The sequence below is a fragment of the Engystomops pustulosus genome, chromosome 8 (assembly GCF_040894005.1).
Source record: "Engystomops pustulosus chromosome 8, aEngPut4.maternal, whole genome shotgun sequence".
In the NCBI taxonomy this organism is placed as follows: domain Eukaryota; kingdom Metazoa; phylum Chordata; class Amphibia; order Anura; family Leptodactylidae; genus Engystomops; species Engystomops pustulosus.
Genome location: NC_092418.1, coordinates 82,211,023 through 82,232,289, shown reverse-complemented (window position 1 = coordinate 82,232,289; position 21,267 = coordinate 82,211,023). Strand labels below are relative to the sequence as shown.

General features: G+C 40.3%; 1 protein-coding gene across 1 annotated transcript; it reads left to right on the top strand.

Moving 5' to 3' along the window:
* Window positions 1-345: 345 nt before the first annotated feature.
* On the top strand, window positions 346-17,487 carry NDUFA10 (NADH:ubiquinone oxidoreductase subunit A10). The gene is made up of 10 exons (XM_072121505.1): window positions 346-504; window positions 4,487-4,655; window positions 6,501-6,716; window positions 10,510-10,596; window positions 11,751-11,872; window positions 12,459-12,538; window positions 12,618-12,672; window positions 13,062-13,147; window positions 14,724-14,832; window positions 17,275-17,487. The coding sequence occupies exons 1-10, from the start codon at window positions 442-444 to the stop codon at window positions 17,341-17,343; spliced, it is 1,056 nt and encodes a 351-aa protein (XP_071977606.1). The 5' UTR covers window positions 346-441; the 3' UTR covers window positions 17,344-17,487.
* Window positions 17,488-21,267: the final 3,780 nt, after the last annotated feature.

Below are 21,267 nucleotides of genomic sequence, written 5' to 3'. Positions count from 1 at the left end.
TTGAAAGTCTCCTCCCCCATAAAATATATGTAACGTATAATTCATGCTGCAATTAAATTGAGATTTTTTTATACAAAATTTATGCTTTTTGTAATGCAGCCTATACCACAAAAACAGATCAACAGTGAACGTATTGGACAAGCCCTCTAAGAAACAAACTAGCCGGGCGGCAACACGATAACCTATGGCAAAAGGTCTTTAGCAACAATTCGCCACAACCTCAGCAGTATTCAAATGTGTGGGAGCGAGCATAACATAATAATAATGAGATTACCTAGGGTAACGTCACCTAGCTAAAAACAAACAAAAAACTACACTTCCCAGCATCCCTCGAGAGCAGACAGAACTTGCAACAGGCGCCGGGGCCGGCCCGTGACGTCATCTTCGCGCGCCGGCTCTTGTAAGGACCCCGGCGCAGGTTGTCCCGGGAAGGGCAGAGACATGATCGGGAGAAGGCTGCTCCGTGGCCTGACCGTGACCGGGAGAACCGGCGTCCTCTGTGTGGTGAGGAGCGGCCTACACTGTAGGACTCCATAGTGGGGACTGGCGCTAATGTTGGCATGTTCCGAGTACAGGCTTCGTCCCCGACAGATGTCATTGGAAGCCAGAGCTGCTATGCCCTGAGTAGCATACACATAGAGGTGTCACTGTATACAGTGCTGTAGTGTATACACATAGAGGTGTCACTGTATACAGTGCTGTAGTGTATACACATAGAGGTGTCACTGTATACAGTGCTGTAGTGTATACACATAGAGGTGTCACTGTATACAGTGCTGTAGTGTATACACATAGAGGTGTCACTGTATACAGTGCTGTAGTGTATACACATAGAGGTGTCACTGTATACAGTGCTGTAGTATATACACATAGAGGTGTCACTGTATACAGTGCTGTAGTATATACACATAGAGGTGTCACTGTATACAGTGCTGTAGTATATACACATAGAGGTGTCACTGTATACAGTGCTGTAGTATATACACATAGAGGTGTCACTGTATACAGTGCTGTAGTATATACACATAGAGGTGTCACTGTATACAGTGCTGTAGTATATACACATAGAGGTGTCACTGTATACAGTGCTGTAGTATATACACATAGAGGTGTCACTGTATACAGTGCTGTAGTATATACACATAGAGGTGTCACTGTATACAGTGCTGTAGTATATACACATAGAGGTGTCACTGTATACAGTGCTGTAGTATATACACATAGAGGTGTCACTGTATACAGTGCTGTAGTATATACACATAGAGGTGTCACTGTATACAGTGCTGTAGTATATACACATAGAGGTGTCACTGTATACAGTGCTGTAGTATATACACATAGAGGTGTCACTGTATACAGTGCTGTAGTATATACACATAGAGGTGTCACTGTATACAGTGCTGTAGTATATACACATAGAGGTGTCACTGTATACAGTGCTGTAGTATATACACATAGAGGTGTCACTGTATACAGTGCTGTAGTATATACACATAGAGGTGTCACTGTATACAGTGCTGTAGTATATACACATAGAGGTGTCACTGTATACAGTGCTGTAGTATATACACATAGAGGTGTCACTGTATACAGTGCTGTAGTATATACACATAGAGGTGTCACTGTATACAGTGCTGTAGTATATACACATAGAGGTGTCACTGTATACAGTGCTGTAGTATATACACATAGAGGTGTCACTGTATACAGTGCTGTAGTATATACACATAGAGGTGTCACTGTATACAGTGCTGTAGTATATACACATAGAGGTGTCACTGTATACAGTGCTGTAGTATATACACATAGAGGTGTCACTGTATACAGTGCTGTAGTATATACACATAGAGGTGTCACTGTATACAGTGCTGTAGTATATACACATAGAGGTGTCACTGTATACAGTGCTGTAGTATATACACATAGAGGTGTCACTGTATACAGTGCTGTAGTATATACACATAGAGGTGTCACTGTATACAGTGCTGTAGTATATACACATAGAGGTGTCACTGTATACAGTGCTGTAGTATATACACATAGAGGTGTCACTGTATACAGTGCTGTAGTATATACACATAGAGGTGTCACTGTATACAGTGCTGTAGTATATACACATAGAGGTGTCACTGTATACAGTGCTGTAGTATATACACATAGAGGTGTCACTGTATACAGTGCTGTAGTATATACACACAGAGGTGTCACTGTATACAGTGCTGTAGTATATACACACAGAGGTGTCACTGTATACAGTGCTGTAGTATATACACACAGAGGTGTCACTGTATACAGTGCTGTAGTATATACACACAGAGGTGTCACTGTATACAGTGCTGTAGTATATACACACAGAGGTGTCACTGTATACAGTGCTGTAGTATATACACACAGAGGTGTCACTGTATACAGTGCTGTAGTATATACACACAGAGGTGTCACTGTATACAGTGCTGTAGTATATACACACAGAGGTGTCACTGTATACAGTGCTGTAGTATATACACACAGAGGTGTCACTGTATACAGTGCTGTAGTATATACACACAGAGGTGTCACTGTATACAGTGCTGTAGTATATACACACAGAGGTGTCACTGTATACAGTGCTGTAGTATATACACATAGAGGTGTCACTGTATACAGTGCTGTAGTGTATACACAGAGGTGTCACTGTATACAGTGCTGTAGTATATACACACAGAGGTGTCACTGTATACAGTGCTGTAGTATATACACACAGAGGTGTCACTGTATACAGTGCTGTAGTATATACACACAGAGGTGTCACTGTATACAGTGCTGTAGTATATACACACAGAGGTGTCACTGTATACAGTGCTGTAGTATATACACACAGAGCTGTCACTGTATACAGTGCTGTAGTATATACACACAGAGCTGTCACTGTATACAGTGCTGTAGTATACACATATATAGCAATCAGTGTGCTCAGAACTGTAGTATACACATATATAGCAGTGAGTGTGCTCAGAGCTGTAGTATACACATATATAGCGAACAGTGTGCTCAGAACTGTAGTATACACATATATAGCAATCAGTGTGCTCAGAGCTGTAGTATACACATATATAGCGATCAGTGTGCTCAGAGCTGTAGTATACACATATATAGCAGTGCGTGTGCTCAGAACTGTAGTATACACATATATATACCAATCAGTGTGCTCAGAGCTATAGTATACACATATATAGCAATCAGTGTGCTCAGAGCTGTAGTATACACATATATAGCAATCAGTGTGCTCAGAGCTGTAGTATACACATATATAGCAGTGCGTGTGCTCAGAACTGTAGTATACACATATATATACCAATCAGTGTGCTCAGAGCTGTAGTATACACATATATAGCAATCAGTGTGCTCAGAACTGTAGTATACACATATATAGCAGTGAGTGTGCTCAGAGCTGTAGTATACACATATATAGCGAACAGTGTGCTCAGAACTGTAGTATACACATATATAGCGATCAGTGTGCTCAGAGCTGTAGTATACACATATATAGCAATCAGTGTGCTCAGAGCTGTAGTATACACATATATAGCAATCAGTGTGCTCAGAGCTGTAGTATACACATATATAGCAGTGCGTGTGCTCAGAACTGTAGTATACACATATATATACCAATCAGTGTGCTCAGAGCTGTAGTATACACATATATAGTGATCAGTGTGCTCAGAGCTGTAGTATACACATATATAGTGATCAGTGTGCTCAGAGCTGTAGTATACACATATATAGCAGTGAGTGTGCTCAGAGCTGTAGTATACACATATATATAGCAATCAGTGTGCTCAGAGATGTAGTATACACATATATAGCAATCAGTGTGCTCAGTGCTGTAGTATACACATATAAAGGTCAGTGCCATAGTAGGATCTACACAGTGCTCTCAGTTTTTAAACCGATGTCACGCTGGCACTGTACTATCAATGGACCCATGCATATGTGTTTTCAACAGATCCCTGTGCAGGTTGTAGTTTTCTGCAGCCTCCGCATGGATCTATTGAAAACGCATCCATTGATAATAAACTGTCAGTGTGACATCAGTATGTCCTATCCCTGCCTGTATGTATGACAGATGCCTTCCCATAGAACTACATGGGAACGTGAAAAATACGGATGGGTCATGGGTGTTGTCCTCCTGTGGTTTGAGCTTAATTATGTAGGGGTCTTCTTGTTGCATCACAGACAGGATTACAATACTAGATAACACATCTATTGGAAATACCATCATTGCATCATCATACTGATAATAGAAGCAAGCATGGGCACCAGTTTTGTTCACTTTTGTTGTGTTTGATGGGAGTGCTGTATTTTATTTCCCTCAGTCCATTCAATGGAGAGGTGGTCTCATATGCACAGTTCTTGGGTGCAGGAATAAATGATGTTATCCCCTACTGATGGAAATCCACCTTTGACTAACAAGTTCTTTTTTTCTTATTTGTTTGTATGATCAAAGGCTCAGCTCCATGGCAGCTCAAGGCACGGTCTGAAATATGGCTACCTGGCGTACATGCTGGGGGAGAGAACCACCAAAAAGTTTGGACCTAACAGCAAGATTGTCACGGTTGATGGAAACTTGGCATCTGGCAAAGGGAAACTAGCTCAGGCCCTGGCTGAGAAACTGGGTGAGAGAGCCCTGGATTAAAGTTGGGTTCAAAATTAAATGCACGACTGTGCTTGGTTTAAAAAACCGAACACCGGACTCCAGGCATCCTAGTTATACATGATGCAAGGAGTCCCTCCTTTTTCATGATTGGGCGTTGTTGTCCAGAGGTTATTTAGCATCTCCTTGCAACATATATAACTCCTGTATATATATTTGAGTATATATGTCTTATATGATCTGCCTGCAGAGAAACTAAGACACGGCAGTGTCACCACCTGCTGACGTCATAGTTCTGTGCCGGCAGATGCACATCTATGCCATATGCCGGCACAGAACTATAACGTCAGCTGGCTAAGAATCCGGCAGATGGAGGATGCTGTAGGGTGAATACTACCTTTTTTTGGTGCACTTTGCTGTAGCCATTACACTACGGGGGGCACTCTGCTGCGTACATTTTTATTAGAGAGTAGCGGCTGTGTTTCCCACTCTAGGCTTATACTCCAGTCAATATGTTTTCCCAGTTTTTGTAAAATTAGGTATCCCATCTTATACTCGGGTCACCTTTTACTCGGCATGATCATGTACGGTATGATGCTAGCGCTCGTAACCCCAGCAAAGTGTTCAAGCCATTAAATCCGATGACCGCACACTCTGGGATTCACAGACAGAGTATGGTTGAGTGTTTTGGCACTTACACTGCAACTCTTTTGTTTTTCTTGATTTTAGAGGAAATCTACCATCAAATTCAAGCATGATAATCCAGAGGCACTTAGTCATAGATCCCTATTCACAGGCTGTTGCACTGTCTTACCTTCCCCCTCTGCCTATTGGAATCTCGCAGCCGAGGAAGTTTCAGAGCAGTGAGAGAGGGGAAGAAGTGCGCCTGCACACTGTAACAGCCAGTGAAGCTGTTGCGGAGAGGGTCTCTGATAACGCCCCCAGGAATCTGTCAGGCTCATTGGTATAATTTTAAAAATTGCTTTTAGGATGGAGCCCAATGATAACAAATATAGGAAGATTGCCAGTCACTGTGCCTTTGGTAATCTGGTTTATCATGCTTGATTGTAATGGTTTATTTCTTTTTAACTATTGAGCTACTTATTATGGCAGAAGTATCATTAGGCAGAATCTTAAGTTAAGAAGTTAGTGTCTTATGAGGTTTGTATATGTCTTTTGCACAACACATTTATCATATATTTATTGTATTTTTCTACTCCAGTAAGGGAGCGGATTGGATGTGTGCCTAAATGTGTGAATTTTTGAAATGTCGCACCTTATAAATCTGTCTAGCACATCTTGATTCACTTGATAAATCTGGCATAAGGTGGTTGATGTAAAAAACATAATGGCATAAAAGTTGCTAAAATTTGCAGCAGTTATGATACATTTTGAAGACAAAAAACTGGCACATCTGTTATAATACATCCCCGCATTGATTTTGACTATTAAAGTGAACCTGTCACCAGGTGATGTGATTATTAGCTGGTGACAGGTTCCAGGAGCCTATGTTATACTGATTTAAAAAATGCCTTTGTCGGCATTCTGAATAACTTCAGGAGCTGCAGCCTGTGTTGCCTCATTTTCCTCTCCTCCCCACCATGGGGAGTGGTGAGGGAGCTGCATGCCTTTGGAGGAGAGAAGACTGACACGGACACACACAGGCTGCACCACCAACCCCTTCCTCCAGGACTTGCAACACACTGCTGGCAGGGAGCCAGGTAATGTGAATTTATGTAAACTGCATTGATGATTCAGAATGCTGACATTGGCATTACAAAAAGTTGCATTTCCATCTTGCCATTAACGTTGAACAGAGCAAAATAGTTCCTTTTTTTTCTAATGTGAACTGTCTTTATTCACTCAGGTATGAAGTATATGCCAGAGGCCGGACAGAATTATTTACAGAAACTTACTGGTGATGAGTCCGTTGTACCGTATAAGTTCTATGGCCTTTGCAGCCTGGATAAGTTCTATGAGGACCCCAAATGTCAAGACGGGAACTCCTACCGCTTTCAGATTTGGTTGTTCTGTATGCGTATGCTGCAGTACTCCGAGGCCCTTAACCATCTGCTGAGCACAGGTACACTAGACATATCTTTTAAAGAGGAGATTTTTTGTTATAGGTGTTTGATATATATGACCAGGGGGAGGGAGGCCTTATAGTACTCAAATCCCTCACTTCCCTCCCAACCTCGGCGTAATTAGTCTAATGGAGCTAGCTAGTGTTGCCTAACACGGTGGGTGTCTGGCCTTCAAAGGATCTCTGTAGCCGCATTGTCTCTAGGGGCGTCAGCTGATTTTGCCTACAATTTTCAAACGGGAGACAAAGAGCCATAAAACTCATAAGACCAGTACGTTGATTAGGGACAGTTATGGTCCATCTCAGCCCAAGGGCAAATACATTACTGGAACCTGTGTTTCTGTAGTATCATTCCGAAATGTCTATTTAGGCTCTAGCATCCTTGGGTCCAGAGATATAAATATCTCTGGATAGGACCATAGCAAATCGCCCAGGTTGGCAAACCGAACGTCATCGGGGGGCGGCGATCGGTTGCCATGGTAGTCTCGGGTCTTCGTTTGACCCGAGGCTTAATGGCTTCTGCAGATTCGTTACAATGAGCCAGTGGCTCATTGTAATGAATGAGCTGCAAGAATGCCATATATTGCAATACAGAAGTATTGCAGTATATGGTAGGAGCGATCTGACCATCTAGGGTTAATGTACCCTAGATGGTCTAAGAAATATTGGGGAAAAAAAAGAAAAAGAAAGTTTAAAAAATAAAAAAAATTAATAAAATATTAAAAACTCAAATCACCCCCCTTTCGCTACAACTGATATAAAACATAATAAACAGTAAAAATCACAGACACATTAGGTATCGCCGCGTCCCAAAATGCCCGATCTATCAAAATATAAAAATGCCGGCGGTGACCTCCGAGACGGGAAATGGTGGCCAAATGTCAGAAATGCGACTTTTACACCATTTTAGATCACATAAAAAATTATCAAAATGTCGCACAGACCTCAAAATGGTAGCAATGAAAACGTTGGCTCATTTCGCAAAAAATCACACCAAAGTATGAAAAAGTTATTAGCTTCAGAAGATGGCAACATTTTTTTTCTTTTTTGTACACATTTGTTTAATTTTTGAAAATGTATTAAAACACAATAAAACCTATATAAATTTGGTATCACCGCGATCGCACCGAACCAAAGAATAAAGCTGAGGTGTTATGTGGAGCGCACAGTCAAAGTCGTAAAAACTGAGCCCACAATTTTTCCACATTTGGAATATTTTTTCAGCTTCGCAGTACACGGCATGGAATAATAAATAACATTACGGGAAAGTAAAATTTGTTACGCACAAAATAAGCCCTCACACAGGTCTGTACACGTAAAAATGAAAAAGTTATGGATTTTTTGAAGGTGGAGAGCGAGAAATGAGCGAAAAAACCCTGGGTCCTTAAGGGGTTGTTTTTGCGTTTTTATTTTTCACTCCCCACCTTTAAAAATCTATAACTTTTTTATTTGTCCATGTACAGAGCTGTGTGACGGCTTATTTTCTGCATAACAAATAGCACTTCATAGTGGTAATATTCAATATTCCATGCTATATACTGGGAACTGGGAAAAAAATTCTAAATGCAGTGAAAATGATGAAAAAACATTGCGCCATTTCTTATGGGCTTGGTTTTTACAGCTTTCACTGTGCGCCCCAAATGACAAGTCTACTTCATTCATTGGGTCAATACGATCACGGTGATACCAAATTTGTATAGGTTTTAAAATGTTTTCATACATTTACAAAAATTAAAACCTCCTGTACAGAAAAAAAATTCTTCATTTTGCCATTTTCTTGCGCTTATAACTCTTTCATACTTTAGTGTACGGATCTGTGGGTGGTGTCATTTTTTTGCGACTTTTGATGACGTTTTCAATGCTTTTATTTTTAGGACTGTACGACCTTTTGATCACTTTTTATAGAATTTTTTCTATTTTTCATAATGGCAAAAAATGCCGTTTGCAACTTTGGCCGCTATTTTCCGTTATGGGGTTAAACGCAGTAAAAAACGGTTATTATATTTTGATCGGGCATTTCCGGAAGCGGTGATACCTAATGTGTTTATGATTTTTACTGTTTATATTTATATCAGTTCTAGGGAAAGGGGGGTGATTTTAATTTTTATGTTTTTTTAATATAATTTTTTTTTTTACTTAATTTATTTTTTTTACTATTTTTCAGACTCCCTAGGGTACTTTAACCCTAGGTTGTCTGATTGATCCTACCATACACTGCCATACTACAGTACGGCAGTATATGGGGATTTTGCTCACCATCTATTATAATGTGCAAATCGCACATTATAATAGATAGCCGAGATCATGATGGCCTCGAATCTTTGTGTGATCCGAGGCTGTCATGACAACGGATCGCCGCTCCCCGATGAAGTCACTTGAAGCGATGATCGGAGCCAAGATGGCGGCGCGGTGGCAACGATCAAAGGGTTTGCCGGCGGCGATCAGAGGGTTAACACCGGTGCTTCCACCGATCGCGGGTGATAGTGACGGGCATTTGCTTCATTATGAAGCAAATGCCCGGTGAGTATGAAGAGGGCTCAGCCCGTGAGCCCTCTTCATACTCCCCCATGCGCAGCAAGACGTAAGGTTACGTCTTATTGCGCTATGGAGTTAATGGATTCACTTAATTCAGGGAATCGGTAAGCAGAGAATCCCTTTTTATTTTAGACTGCACCAATGTTTACCAGTCACAGCTCTGTACATTTGTTAGTGTTCACTGAAGTGGTGTCCCCTACAATCCGCTGATAAGTTGGGGTATGGAGAGTACTTATGGCTAAGGCTGTTTTCACATAATGGCCCACATTAATCTAAATTAATGCAGTTTGCCTGTGCAAAGTGTGGCAGATTTATCAAAACTGGAGGCCAGTCTTCATTAATCTGGTGACCCTTCCTGCTCGGGAAGGGTGCACCTTTTTTTGGGGTGCCCTTAGTAAATGCTGCAAAATTGTGGCACAAACAACGACTAAACACTAACGCACCCCTTTTAGGTGCACATTTTTTCTGTCTTGTTGGACACAGTGCAGCCGCAACATAAAACTGCCGCAGGCACCTTATAAATACATGTGCAAGCAGTTTACACGTTCTTTTCAGTGCAAAGTCAGACAGAAAACTGGCACAAACACGTTAACAAACGTGGGTTATTGTGTTAAGAAACAAAATTCAAGTGCCAAAGGGAAAACCTATTCCGAAATACACATGCATTTATAATGAATGCACCTGTATTTGGGTGAATACATTGGGAGTAACTCCTCCCCTTTGCGCTTGAATTACGTTTAGAAATTTACAGAATTTTATTTAATTTAGGAGAGAGGAGAAGTGAGTGTCTGGCCCGGTAGCACGGTGAAATATAGTACATGTCCTGTATTTTCCGTGTGCGGTGAGACATCTGCTCACCATGATCAGATGGTTTTATATCATGACATCAGCTTACCGATTAGATAGGTTCCTTTGTAATAAGTATGGAAGCTCGCTGCAGGAGTGTCTACTACTCTTGCATCCCATATATATTTTATATTACATTTTATATATTTTTTTAAATTAAAAAAATACTTTATTTTATCTTCATTAGAAGCAAAGGAGTGCCACTTTTGAACCTCCATGTGCGTTCTCAGTCGTACTGCGGTGAAGAGTAGCTACCTGCAGCTGAGTTCTGGGACAGCTTGCTTGTATAATGGGGTTCTCCAGTTTAGGGGGAGAGATCTTTTGAGCGTTCCAATAAATGATGTAAGAACAAGGTTACTTTATATGAGAGAAGAATGCAATGTTAATATCTTTTGTTTTATTTCTTCCTCAGGTCAGGGGGTGATTTTGGAGCGATCAGCCTTCAGTGATCACGTTTTCCTTGATGCCATGTACAAAAGCAAATACATCCGCAAAGAATGTGAGTAAAGTCCAGCTAATAAATATGCTTAGGATTGCCTAAAAGTGCCCTAAAGTGGCCCCTTTCACCATTCTGACATCGGGTGGGGGGGGGGGGGGGCACCTATGCCTTGGCTCTGGAACAGGTCAGCTATTCGAGAAGTAAACAGGAAGCAGAGAGTTTAAGCTTAAGGGGGTTGTCCACTTTAAGCACAATTTTAGTAAATAATATTGTTAGTGAATCTTTCTGTATTAATTCTTTGTTTTTTCACATCTCCGCTTGCTGTCTTTTTGTTGTAAACACAGGTCCTCAGTCATGTGATGTCACACAGGTGCACGGCTCCTTGGCATCACATAGCTTTGTTTAAAGTGTGTCAAAACGAGCTGTGCACCTGTGTAACATGACCAAGGACTGGTCTTTATCTTCCGGAAATAAACAATGAAGCTTCCTGTTGCATGACAGCAAGCATAGATCTTGAAAAACCATGAAGAATTTATACAGAAAGTATACCGGAAATTCTTGTACCTTTTTAGTACACACACAATATCAATTATTTGCTAGAATGTGTTTAAAGTGGACAACCCCTTTAACCGATGCTTAGGACAGCTGCCCTGTGGGTGTGCTGTGTGTAGACCTGCACAAATAAGATACAGAGGACATATGGAAATGATAACGAAATGTGAAAATGGTTTTAGAGTTCATTTAGCATAATATATATTTTTATTAGTACATTGGTGGCACATTACAACCCCTAGCAATACTATGTAGACTGGGCTTGAAAACATATTAACATTAATCACACCCCCCTCCTATGAAAACAATGGACCACACATCAGCCTATTTGAGGCTAGATGAGCATATTCCATCTATTAACATTTCACATGGACGGGACTCCATCTATCGTATCTATTTACAATACACGGAGTCCCTAAATCCATGCGGAAATATAGCTCTGTACTACAATATTGTTACAGTACCGACTCCATGCATCTTATATAACTATGAGTCTTGAAGGTTCATCCTGTGTCATTGTTGGGTCTACAAAATACTGCCACCATACAGTCTTTGCTTCACGCTCATCAGAAACAAGGCCTTGTCCACGTTCACATGATGCGCCGGACATAATGCATGAATGTTAATGAGATGTGAGATACTTTCCTTATTGTCTTCCTCAGGTGTAAATCATTATAATGAGATCAAGAAAGTGAGCATCGATGAGTTCCTGCCCCCACATGTAGCTATATACCTGGATGTCCCGGCTTCTGACGTATACAAGAAAATACAAGAAAAAGGAAATGTAAATTATTTGCCATGTAGTTTTCACACTTTCATTAACCCCTTCGCGTCATAGCGTTTTTTTTCGTTCACTTTTCGCCTTGCACCTTCAAAAATCAAAATTTTTAGCAGTGTACGGCGCTGTGTGTGGGCGTATTTTCTGCCGTGCAATGGGAAGCTGGAAAAAAATTCCAAATGTGGTGAAATTGGCATGAAAACGCATTTGCATCGCTTTTTTGTGGGCTTAGTTTTTACAACTTACACCGTGTGCTCCAAATGATACTTCTTAAATGATCTCCTTTATTTTTTGGTTCAGTGCGTTCATGGGGGCTACCAAATTTAAGCTGCATTCACACTAACTTGTGCCCATTGTACCGTAGCATGGTGAGCATATGTCGGAGTGCGGGAGAGGAGGAGGGAGTGAGCGCTGCTCGCCCCCACCCCTCTCCATAGCGAGATATGTGCCCATTGCCGGCCTATGGGGGGCATAAGACGTATATGTCTTTTGGAATTTGAGCAGGGAAAAACGTTTGTCCTACAGGCCATTTTATGCCGTGTCCTTAAGGTCCTGCTGTAGTGTCTTCTACCATATGTATTTATTTTTCTAGGCTCCCGAAAAGAAGGTTGAACTATCCTACTTACAAAATATTGAAGACGCCTACAAATCATCCTTCCTCCCAAAGATTAGGTGATTTCATCTTCTTTAAATTCCTAGAAGGCTGTGATACCATTGGCTGGAGGATTTATTTTTACTTCTTTCATTCTAGTGAGACTTCAGAGGTATTGCAGTACACAGCTGCTGAAGCACAAAATGTTGATCAGGTAAGGAAATGAACCTGTTACAGTGAATATGTAGTTCAGTCTGCAGGCAACATGTTACTGAGCATCAGTATTTTAGAATATTGAGCTGCAGTTTTAATGGAAACAAGTTAATAAAGCTTTTTTCAAGGATGTAGTCTCTGGTGACTACCCATGTGTGTACAGTCATACATAGAGGGCTACCCTCTATTATTCGGCCAGCCCCTAGAAGAATAGACAGCTTAGTGATATAAATGAAAAGTCTGGAAAATTAGTTTTTGTTATTTTTGTTACGCTTATTTTACGCTACCCCCCCCCCCCTCCCTGTATACCTTTACCTTTCTGGTTATTGTACCATGTCTAAAAATGTATTCTTGTCCATACTTAGGATGCCAAACTCTTGTATCTTGCAGATTGTTGAAGACCTTGAATATGTTAAAATTACTAAAGCCCCATGGACAGAACAGACTGACGTCACCTATCATCATTTACGTTTGCTGTGAGTGTTTCTATTACAAGAAAACTAAATGTCAGCTAAGTTTCTACTTTCTGTCAACCGATATCATGCCTAAATTGAATTCTTGCGATTGTAGCAGGCTACCCTCTACTTTATGGGCCGGGCCTACAGGGAACTGGCCACTGCCATTGTTTGGTCAAAACTTTATGGCCTACAGCGTTTTGAGTGTTTCAAGAAACAAAATAGTGTACATATAACATATTTTGATTTTAAATGGAATAATGAAAGATTGTTTAAACACCCTCTTCGATTCCCTCCGATTTAAAGAATTACCGTGGTTTACACTGAAGGTGTCCCTTCTTTGTTGATACTGACCATATTCTGATTTCTATACTAGCTGCCGCAGTCCTGACCTGCAGCATGTTGATATTTGCTGTAAATTCTTATTGTATTGATCAACTTGTGCAGTGTAAAGCACTAAAAGCAGCAAAGTATTCTTTAAAAATTTAAACTGTGCTGCAAAATACCAACCCGTTCTGGGCACTTTTTTGTGATGGCATTCAAAGAAACCAGCACGGAAACTGATTAACGGTTGTGACGAGACTGAATTATGCCACAGCTCCTCTTGTTTGCTTTTGTTGGAAAAATTTGTTTAGACTCAGTTCCACGGCAAGTGTCACACTTATAATAATTTCTTTATATAGCGCACACATAGCTTGCCAAACTGGTCCCTGTCCCCAATGGGGCTTACAATCTAATCAACCTACCAGTATGTTTTGGAGTGTGGGAGGAAAGCGGAGGGAACCCACGCAAACATGGAGAGAACATACAAACTCTTTCCAGATTTTCACCCTGGGACTTGCGCGCTGTAATGGGACTTCAAGGCTGTAATGTTAAACACTAAGCCACTGTGCCGCCCAGTGGCTGAAAAAAAAAAAATCTGTTTTCAATTTTATTACTTCTTTTTGATTTGAAATTTTGGCACAGTTCCTGCACTTGGCATGACAACTTGGACTATGTTTTAGGAAGCCACCTCATTACATTCGATTTCTGTAGAGAAAAGCTCAGAGGTGAAGCACCACTAACCGTAAAGCTTACAGGTCTCTGCCAGAGGCAGTAGCTGACACCAGGCTGCACCAGAGCAAAAATGAGTATACAGAGTTTATTTACGTACCCATTGGGGCCCATAGTAAACTAAAAATACATCTCAGACAACCCCTTTTAAAGACTAAGGTGGTAAATGAAAATGTTTTTATATTTTAACATGCTCCATTAAAAAGGCATTTCTTATGTTTTTTTTTTTTTGTTTTTTTTTCTGGTTTATTTTCAAAATTTTCTTTTGAGTTTTCACTAGTTCAGAAAAGAAAGACCATTGGCTGTGCTTAAACTAATAACCAGCTTTAGATACTCAAGAAGTGTAATTTTTTTTGAGTACGGTAGTTTTTGAGGTACATTTAGCAATTTGCACTGTATTACACAGAGCCATGGAACCCAGAATGTGGTAAATATTTGCCTTCTATGTATTGTGTATAATTATTTGTACTAGCTCCATATGGATGGCTGAGGGCAGGTCAGAGTACCTATTACATATTTGTTTCCTTTTATGTCTTCATTTTAGTGTCCAAAACAAAACCAAAGTTGCTAATCTCATCAACCTGCCCATCTTCATCCCAGAAGTCACAGTTGGTGGACTAGAGTTCGACAAGCTGTACTACGAGTTCCAAGATGTAAGAAGACTATTTATTTTTCTTTTGAGATCTTAACATATGAATTGCCTATCCCCATCTACTGCCACAACAAAAAGAACAATGTTGAGAAGGGGTCGGGGATAGCCTCCCCTCCACTTGGGGTTTCAGCGTTTTACACTATGATCCCCTGTTGTGGGACTACGTTTAAATCCGGTATCAATTAGATAATATTACATCTATACACAAAAAGACCAGATTTCGATTATTAAAGGAAACCTACCACTTGTAGTGGCAGGTTTCTGATGGAAACACCAGGCACCAGCTCAGGGTGAGCTGGTGCCGGAGCTTATTTTCGTTAGTGTTTTAAACCGCGGTATCGGTATTTTAAACTTTATAGCCGGCGCAGGGAGGTACGCGCTCAGCGCTTACCATGCGCGCGGCTCTCATTCACTTCCTATGTAGCTGTGCGCACGGTAAGCGCCGAGCGCGTACCTGCCTGCGCCGGCTATAAAGTTTAAAAAGTGTTTTAAACAGCGATACCGCGGTTTAAAACACTAACGAAAATAAGCTCCGGCACCAGCTCACCCTGAGCTGGTGCCCGGTATTTCCATCAGAAACCTGCCACTTCAAGTGGTAGGTTTCCTTTAAGTATTTAAAATTTATGGTTTTTATTGAAATTACACAATATTACAAAGACACTCTTTTTATTAATTTGGAAAGGGGAAAGGGGGGGTTTTACAAGTGTGGACAAGATCGAACAGTCTGTGCTGGAGAGACAGTATATACCAGGCATCCAGTACACATGATCCAGCAGGTATAATCAGTTACAACGTTCAGGTGTAGCTTAAATGTATCGGTGATCAATGCAGATTGACATATTAACAAAAAGTGCCATCAAAGGGAACACCCCTGAGTGTATTGATATATTGCACAACCCGGTATCTGTATTTGTTGTATTGCACTTGCCCTTGGTTTGGTTAAAGTGCTTATGGATGTGCATCAAGTCCCTATAAGGCCAATGTGTCTATACAGAGTATAGGTAGAGTCTCTGCATTGTTTACCTGCTGATGGTAGTGCACGTGGATCTGGATGTCTGACACCATCTACTGCCCTAATGACTGCCCTTTCTTTTTTAAATATGCCGCGCAGTTCACATAGCTTCAGCACTGCGGCAGATGTACTAAAATATCTATATGTCACAGCGCAGAGTTAGACAAGATGGTCCAGATTAATGTCTGTGGCTGATGCAGATAAAATAGTCTCCATATTTTGTAAATCAGTCTCCTAATTTTATAACTGACTTCCTGCTCTTGGCATGATAAAAATGTTTCTAAAACACATGTGGTGCATAACAGGTTAGACAGTTTTTTGGGTGCAAATAAGGGCAGAATTCTAGGGCATTTTGCTTAATATATCTCCCCACATTTCTTTTGATGTTGGTCTGGAAGTAGCAGGTCAGATTCTTGGTTCTGGAGACGGCAAGATGTAGCACTTTATTTGGGACATGTACCGCTCCTATTGCTTTCTCGTTCTTTTTTTTTTGTGTGACTTTTTGCAATTTGACACTTTTTAGGTGCAGAATCAAGCAGCGTACCAAAGTTCTCTGCCTCAAGGATTTAATGCAGTGGCCGTATTTATCTTATTTATCTTTATTATTGTAGCCCAGATTTTTTTTAAACTTCTGCATCTTTTAGGCTCTGAAATTGTTCCATTCTTGCGCCTAATTAGTCCCAAAACAGAGCATGATAGACCCAGACTTACTATTGGGAGCTGCTATTTGGGACTAAATGTTGCACACCATAAAGTCACAAATGTGAGACTAAACCGGCAACTCATCACATGTATCACAAAGGGGAAAACCCTTACGATGCATTGCAGTGATTAATGATATCGTATATACTATGCATAGCTCTCATGAATGGTTGTGTAGTAAATAAAGGCAGCAGCAATGTCACTTCCTTTTATTAGACCAGGCATTCATAACAGAGATTTCGGTCCATATTGGACTACAGGCAGTCCCCGGGTTACGTACAAGACAGGGTCCGGAGGTTTGTTCTTAAGTTGAATTTGTATGTAAGTCGGAACTGTATATTTTATAATTGTAGATCCAGACAAAAAAAATTTTGGTCCCAGTGACAATTGGAGTTTAAACATTTTTTGCTGTAATGGGACCAAGGATTATCAATACAGCTTCATTACAGACACTTTACAGATGATTATTGCAATCTATAGTAAAGCATCCAGAGAGCTTCACCAGAGGTCAGAGGGGCTGTCTGTAACTATGGGTTGTCTGTAAGTTGGGTGTCCTTAAGTAGGGGACCGCCTGTAATTCACTTTTGTCTTCACTTGTAATATGTATCTAAACAAATTAAGTGAAATGGGGAATTGTTACTTGGTGACCACACATGTAAAATCAAAGTGTCTGGATGTTTAGGGCTCATGTGATACTTTAGCGCTAATTATCACCATTTTATTTTGCAGCTGCCTGGAAAAAAATATGCAAAAGGATACAATGAAGATGTTGGGGACAAATACATTTGGCTAAAGTGAATACATTTTCTCTAATTAATATTTCCACCACAATGACTGAACGTGTTCTTTAGCTCTGACTGTTGTAAGGGTGAAGCCACAAGTGGTGGAGTATATCGCCAGGATTGGAACATATACAAATAAATATCCATCTTTTCTTTGAAATGTTCTCCTTTTTGTGACTTAGTTGTCATTAGATGTCTTTGCTTGATATTAGATGTTCTTGCTTCCTTGTCCTACACCCTGGCAGTATGAGACCATAGTTATCCGTTTTCATTTTTTTCCCCCCAATAGTCCATGTTCTTCAGACATTTTGGCTTTGTTGGCATGAAGTTTAATTTGTAAGAGTGTGTATGAAAGGAACAAACGCCCAGTGGTCAAGTTATTCATACATTTCCAGGTGGAATAACAGAGGAATGGCACAAGACAGATTTGTGGAAGGTCCCTGCATCATTGTTTGGGGAACACATTTATTTGTAAAAGCCCCTTGCCTGCAAGTTTAATCCAACTAACTTGCTCCCTTCCCTTTGTATGCAGGATTTACCAGAGTAACTGAACTCAGCATGTCCTTTCACATTGGGGATTCTAGGTTCAATACGGTAAACCTTACTAGGCCACAAAGAGAATTCCAGACCAGGAATCCCGTGGATAATAAATACAGATATCTTTGTAGGATGTAATATGGATATATCTGATACACTACACTGTTACAGTATTCCCATGGCAATTCAATGCATAACACATTTTGTGTACATCTGGTTATAAATGGCAGAGGAAATTGCTGAAATAATGGAAGTGAGATGGAAACTCAATTGAAGACCTTCTGCTCACCACCCATTTTTTTTGTTCGTATATAGACGTATATTGTAAACCGTAAAAAGGGCCTTATCTTATTTGGGTGGTCTGGTTAATTTTATCAGTACAAGATTGTAATAAGTAGCAAATAATGTAAATGCCTGCTCCCGTCTGGCAACACTTGTGAGGAGCTCTGAAAGTTGCTCTTTGGCGCAGTGAAATCTGGAGTGCTATTGAAGGACACATCTTATTCTGTAATCTAAGTTGTATCGCTAAGTCTGTTTTAAAATATTCAAGGAAGCACAAAAATGCCATGGCTGCTAAATAATGAAGCAGTGTAATTGGCCTTATATTGAATATTTGATATTTGTTGCGTTTAGTTGTTGGAAGCAGTTGTCAAATGTATCTTAATAGCTTAAAGTTGTGTTTAGAAAACCTCACGCTTTTTTTAAAATTAAAATAGTATCATGTATGTTCACATGTTGTGAGTGTAGCATTAGGGTTCACAAAACCTTGGACCGACCCCCCCCATGAATCCGCTTGCAGCACGGCCCGGCATTTCTATTGTACAGCGCATCAGTGTCTGCTAGTGTTATCTGATTCTGCCTAAATAAGTAAGCAGTTCCTTGTACCTTTTATATGGGTGACAGGTCCCCTTTAAGCGTATATGGAGAGGGCTCACGTGTTGCACCCTCTCCATACAGACCAGGTGTTTGCAGCATATTGCAGCAAGCAGCAACCAGTAATTTCCACGATCAGTGCTGGCCCCGATTGCAGGTGTTAACTAATTAACATTAATTGTTTAATTTCTGCGCAACATTGACACAGTCATGTATGAAGTGATGCCCCGCCCCCCTCATTCCTGACATTATCAGGGGCGACAATCTGTCTACATGCATAAAAAAAAAAAAAAGTTGAAGGAACCAGCATTTCAATGAAAAAATGATGAAAAAATTCATGCTTTATTCAAAATAAAGGTTAAAAATCACAAGCAGTGATCATAATGGAAGTTTTTAATCTTTCTTGGTATGAAGCTTGGATGAATTTAAAGGACTGATGACGTACCCAAACGTAATTACAATATAATTGTGATTTTAACCCCTTAACGCTGGTACAGGGGATGTGTGAAGAGGGCTCATGGGCTGAGTCCTCTACATACACTGGGGGTGGGGTTGTTGCATATTACATCAAGCCTCCACTGCTACTAACCCTTCGAATGCTGCCGGCAAAAGACGGTGGCGCATGGACGCCACCACCTTTCTTGAGATTGTCGCTCCCCTGAACTTCATCGGGGGGCAGCGATCGGTTGCCATGACAGCCTCGTATCTTCGTCAGACCCGAGGCTGCATGGTTTCTGCAGATTCGTTACAATGAGCCAGTGGCTCATTGTAATGAATCCTATGCAAAAATGCTTTAAACGTATTGCAGTATATGATAGGAATGATCAGACCATCTAGGGTTAAAGTACCCTAGATGGTCTAAGTAATAGTGAAAAGAAAAAAAAAAAAGTTTAAAAAAAAATGTAAAAAAATTAATAAAATATTAAAATTGCCCCTTTCCCTAGAACTGATATAAAACATAAAAACAAACAGTAAAAATCACAAACACATCAGGCATCAGCGCGTCCCAAAATACCCAATCTATCAAAATATAAAAACTGTTATTGCCGACGGTGGCCGCCATAACGAGAAATGGCGCCCAAATGTCCGAAATGTGACTTTTACACCATTTTACATCACATAAAAAGTGTTCAAAATGAAGCACAGACCTCAAAATGGTAGCAATGAAAACTTTGTATCATTTTGCAAAAAAAGACACCTTACACAGCTCCGTACGCCAAAGTATGAAAAAGTTATTAGCATCTGAAGATGCCAAAAAATTTTTTCCTTTTTTTTTTTTGTACACATTCGTTTTTGAAAATGTATTAAAACACAATAAAACCTGTATAAATTTGGTATCACCACGATCGTACCAAACCAAAGAATGAAGTAGAGGTGTTATTTGGAGCCCACATGCACTTTTTTCAATTTTTCCACATTTGGAATTTTTTCCAGCTTCCCAATACACGGCATGGAATAATAAATAATGTGACGGAGAGGTAAAATTTGTTACACGCAAAATAAGTCCTCAGTCAGTTCTGTACACGGAAAAATGAAAAAGTTATGGATTTTTGAAGGTGGAGAGTGAGAAATTAGCAAACCTGTGTCCTTAAGGGGTTAAACCTGCTTTTAGGAAGAATAAACCCCATTCTTGGGCGCCAACCAGGATTTTTTATTTTCCCATTCGCTATATGCTCACAACTTTCCAATTTTTTTTTTAAATGTATTAAAACCTATGATCTATGATTATACCAAACCACAGAACACAGGAGAGGTGCCGTTTGGAGCGCACAGTGAAAAGCAGAACTTGCATTGCACTCTGACCCATTGTAATCAATGGGTCTTTTCAGACTTGCATTTTTTGTCACGCGCACATGCGCATTTTTTTAACATGCGTAGAAATCTCGGCATGCTCTACTTTTTCAAGTCACGTGTGTTAAAAACGCACCATACAAGTCTATGGAGACGCATCAAAAACGCATTGCACTCTGAGAAACAGAGGCTGCATTGCCGCACAGCATTTAAGAAGGAATTGTAAATGCAATTCAGTATTTACAATGTGTTAACATAGTGTAAATATAACATTAAGATGTAAACATTGTGTTTACATGGATATTAACTTTGTGTTGATGCAACTCAAACGCTGCATGTTTACAAAGCATGAGGTGAAAAAAGAAACAGACTCTTCCAGAATGGATTGGTGGGGTCTGTCACTCAGGACCCTCCCACGGACCAGGTGATTCCTGGTACAGCAATACAGAACATATCTGGAAGCACAACTATTCAAGTGTATAGGAATTGAGCTGCAGTTCCTGGTGCTGACCACTATATCGAGAAAGTGCTAGATTTAATTGGGTGTTCCCATTTTGACAAATTGTTACTGTTTGTATAATGAAAAGTTATACAATTTTCCAATATACTTTCTTGTATCAATTCCTCGTGGTTTTCTAGATCTCTGCTTGCTGTTCTTCTATAGAAAGCTTCTATGTTTACTTCCAGTGGACACATATCTGACCATGGTCACACAGGTGCACAGCTCGTTATATCACAG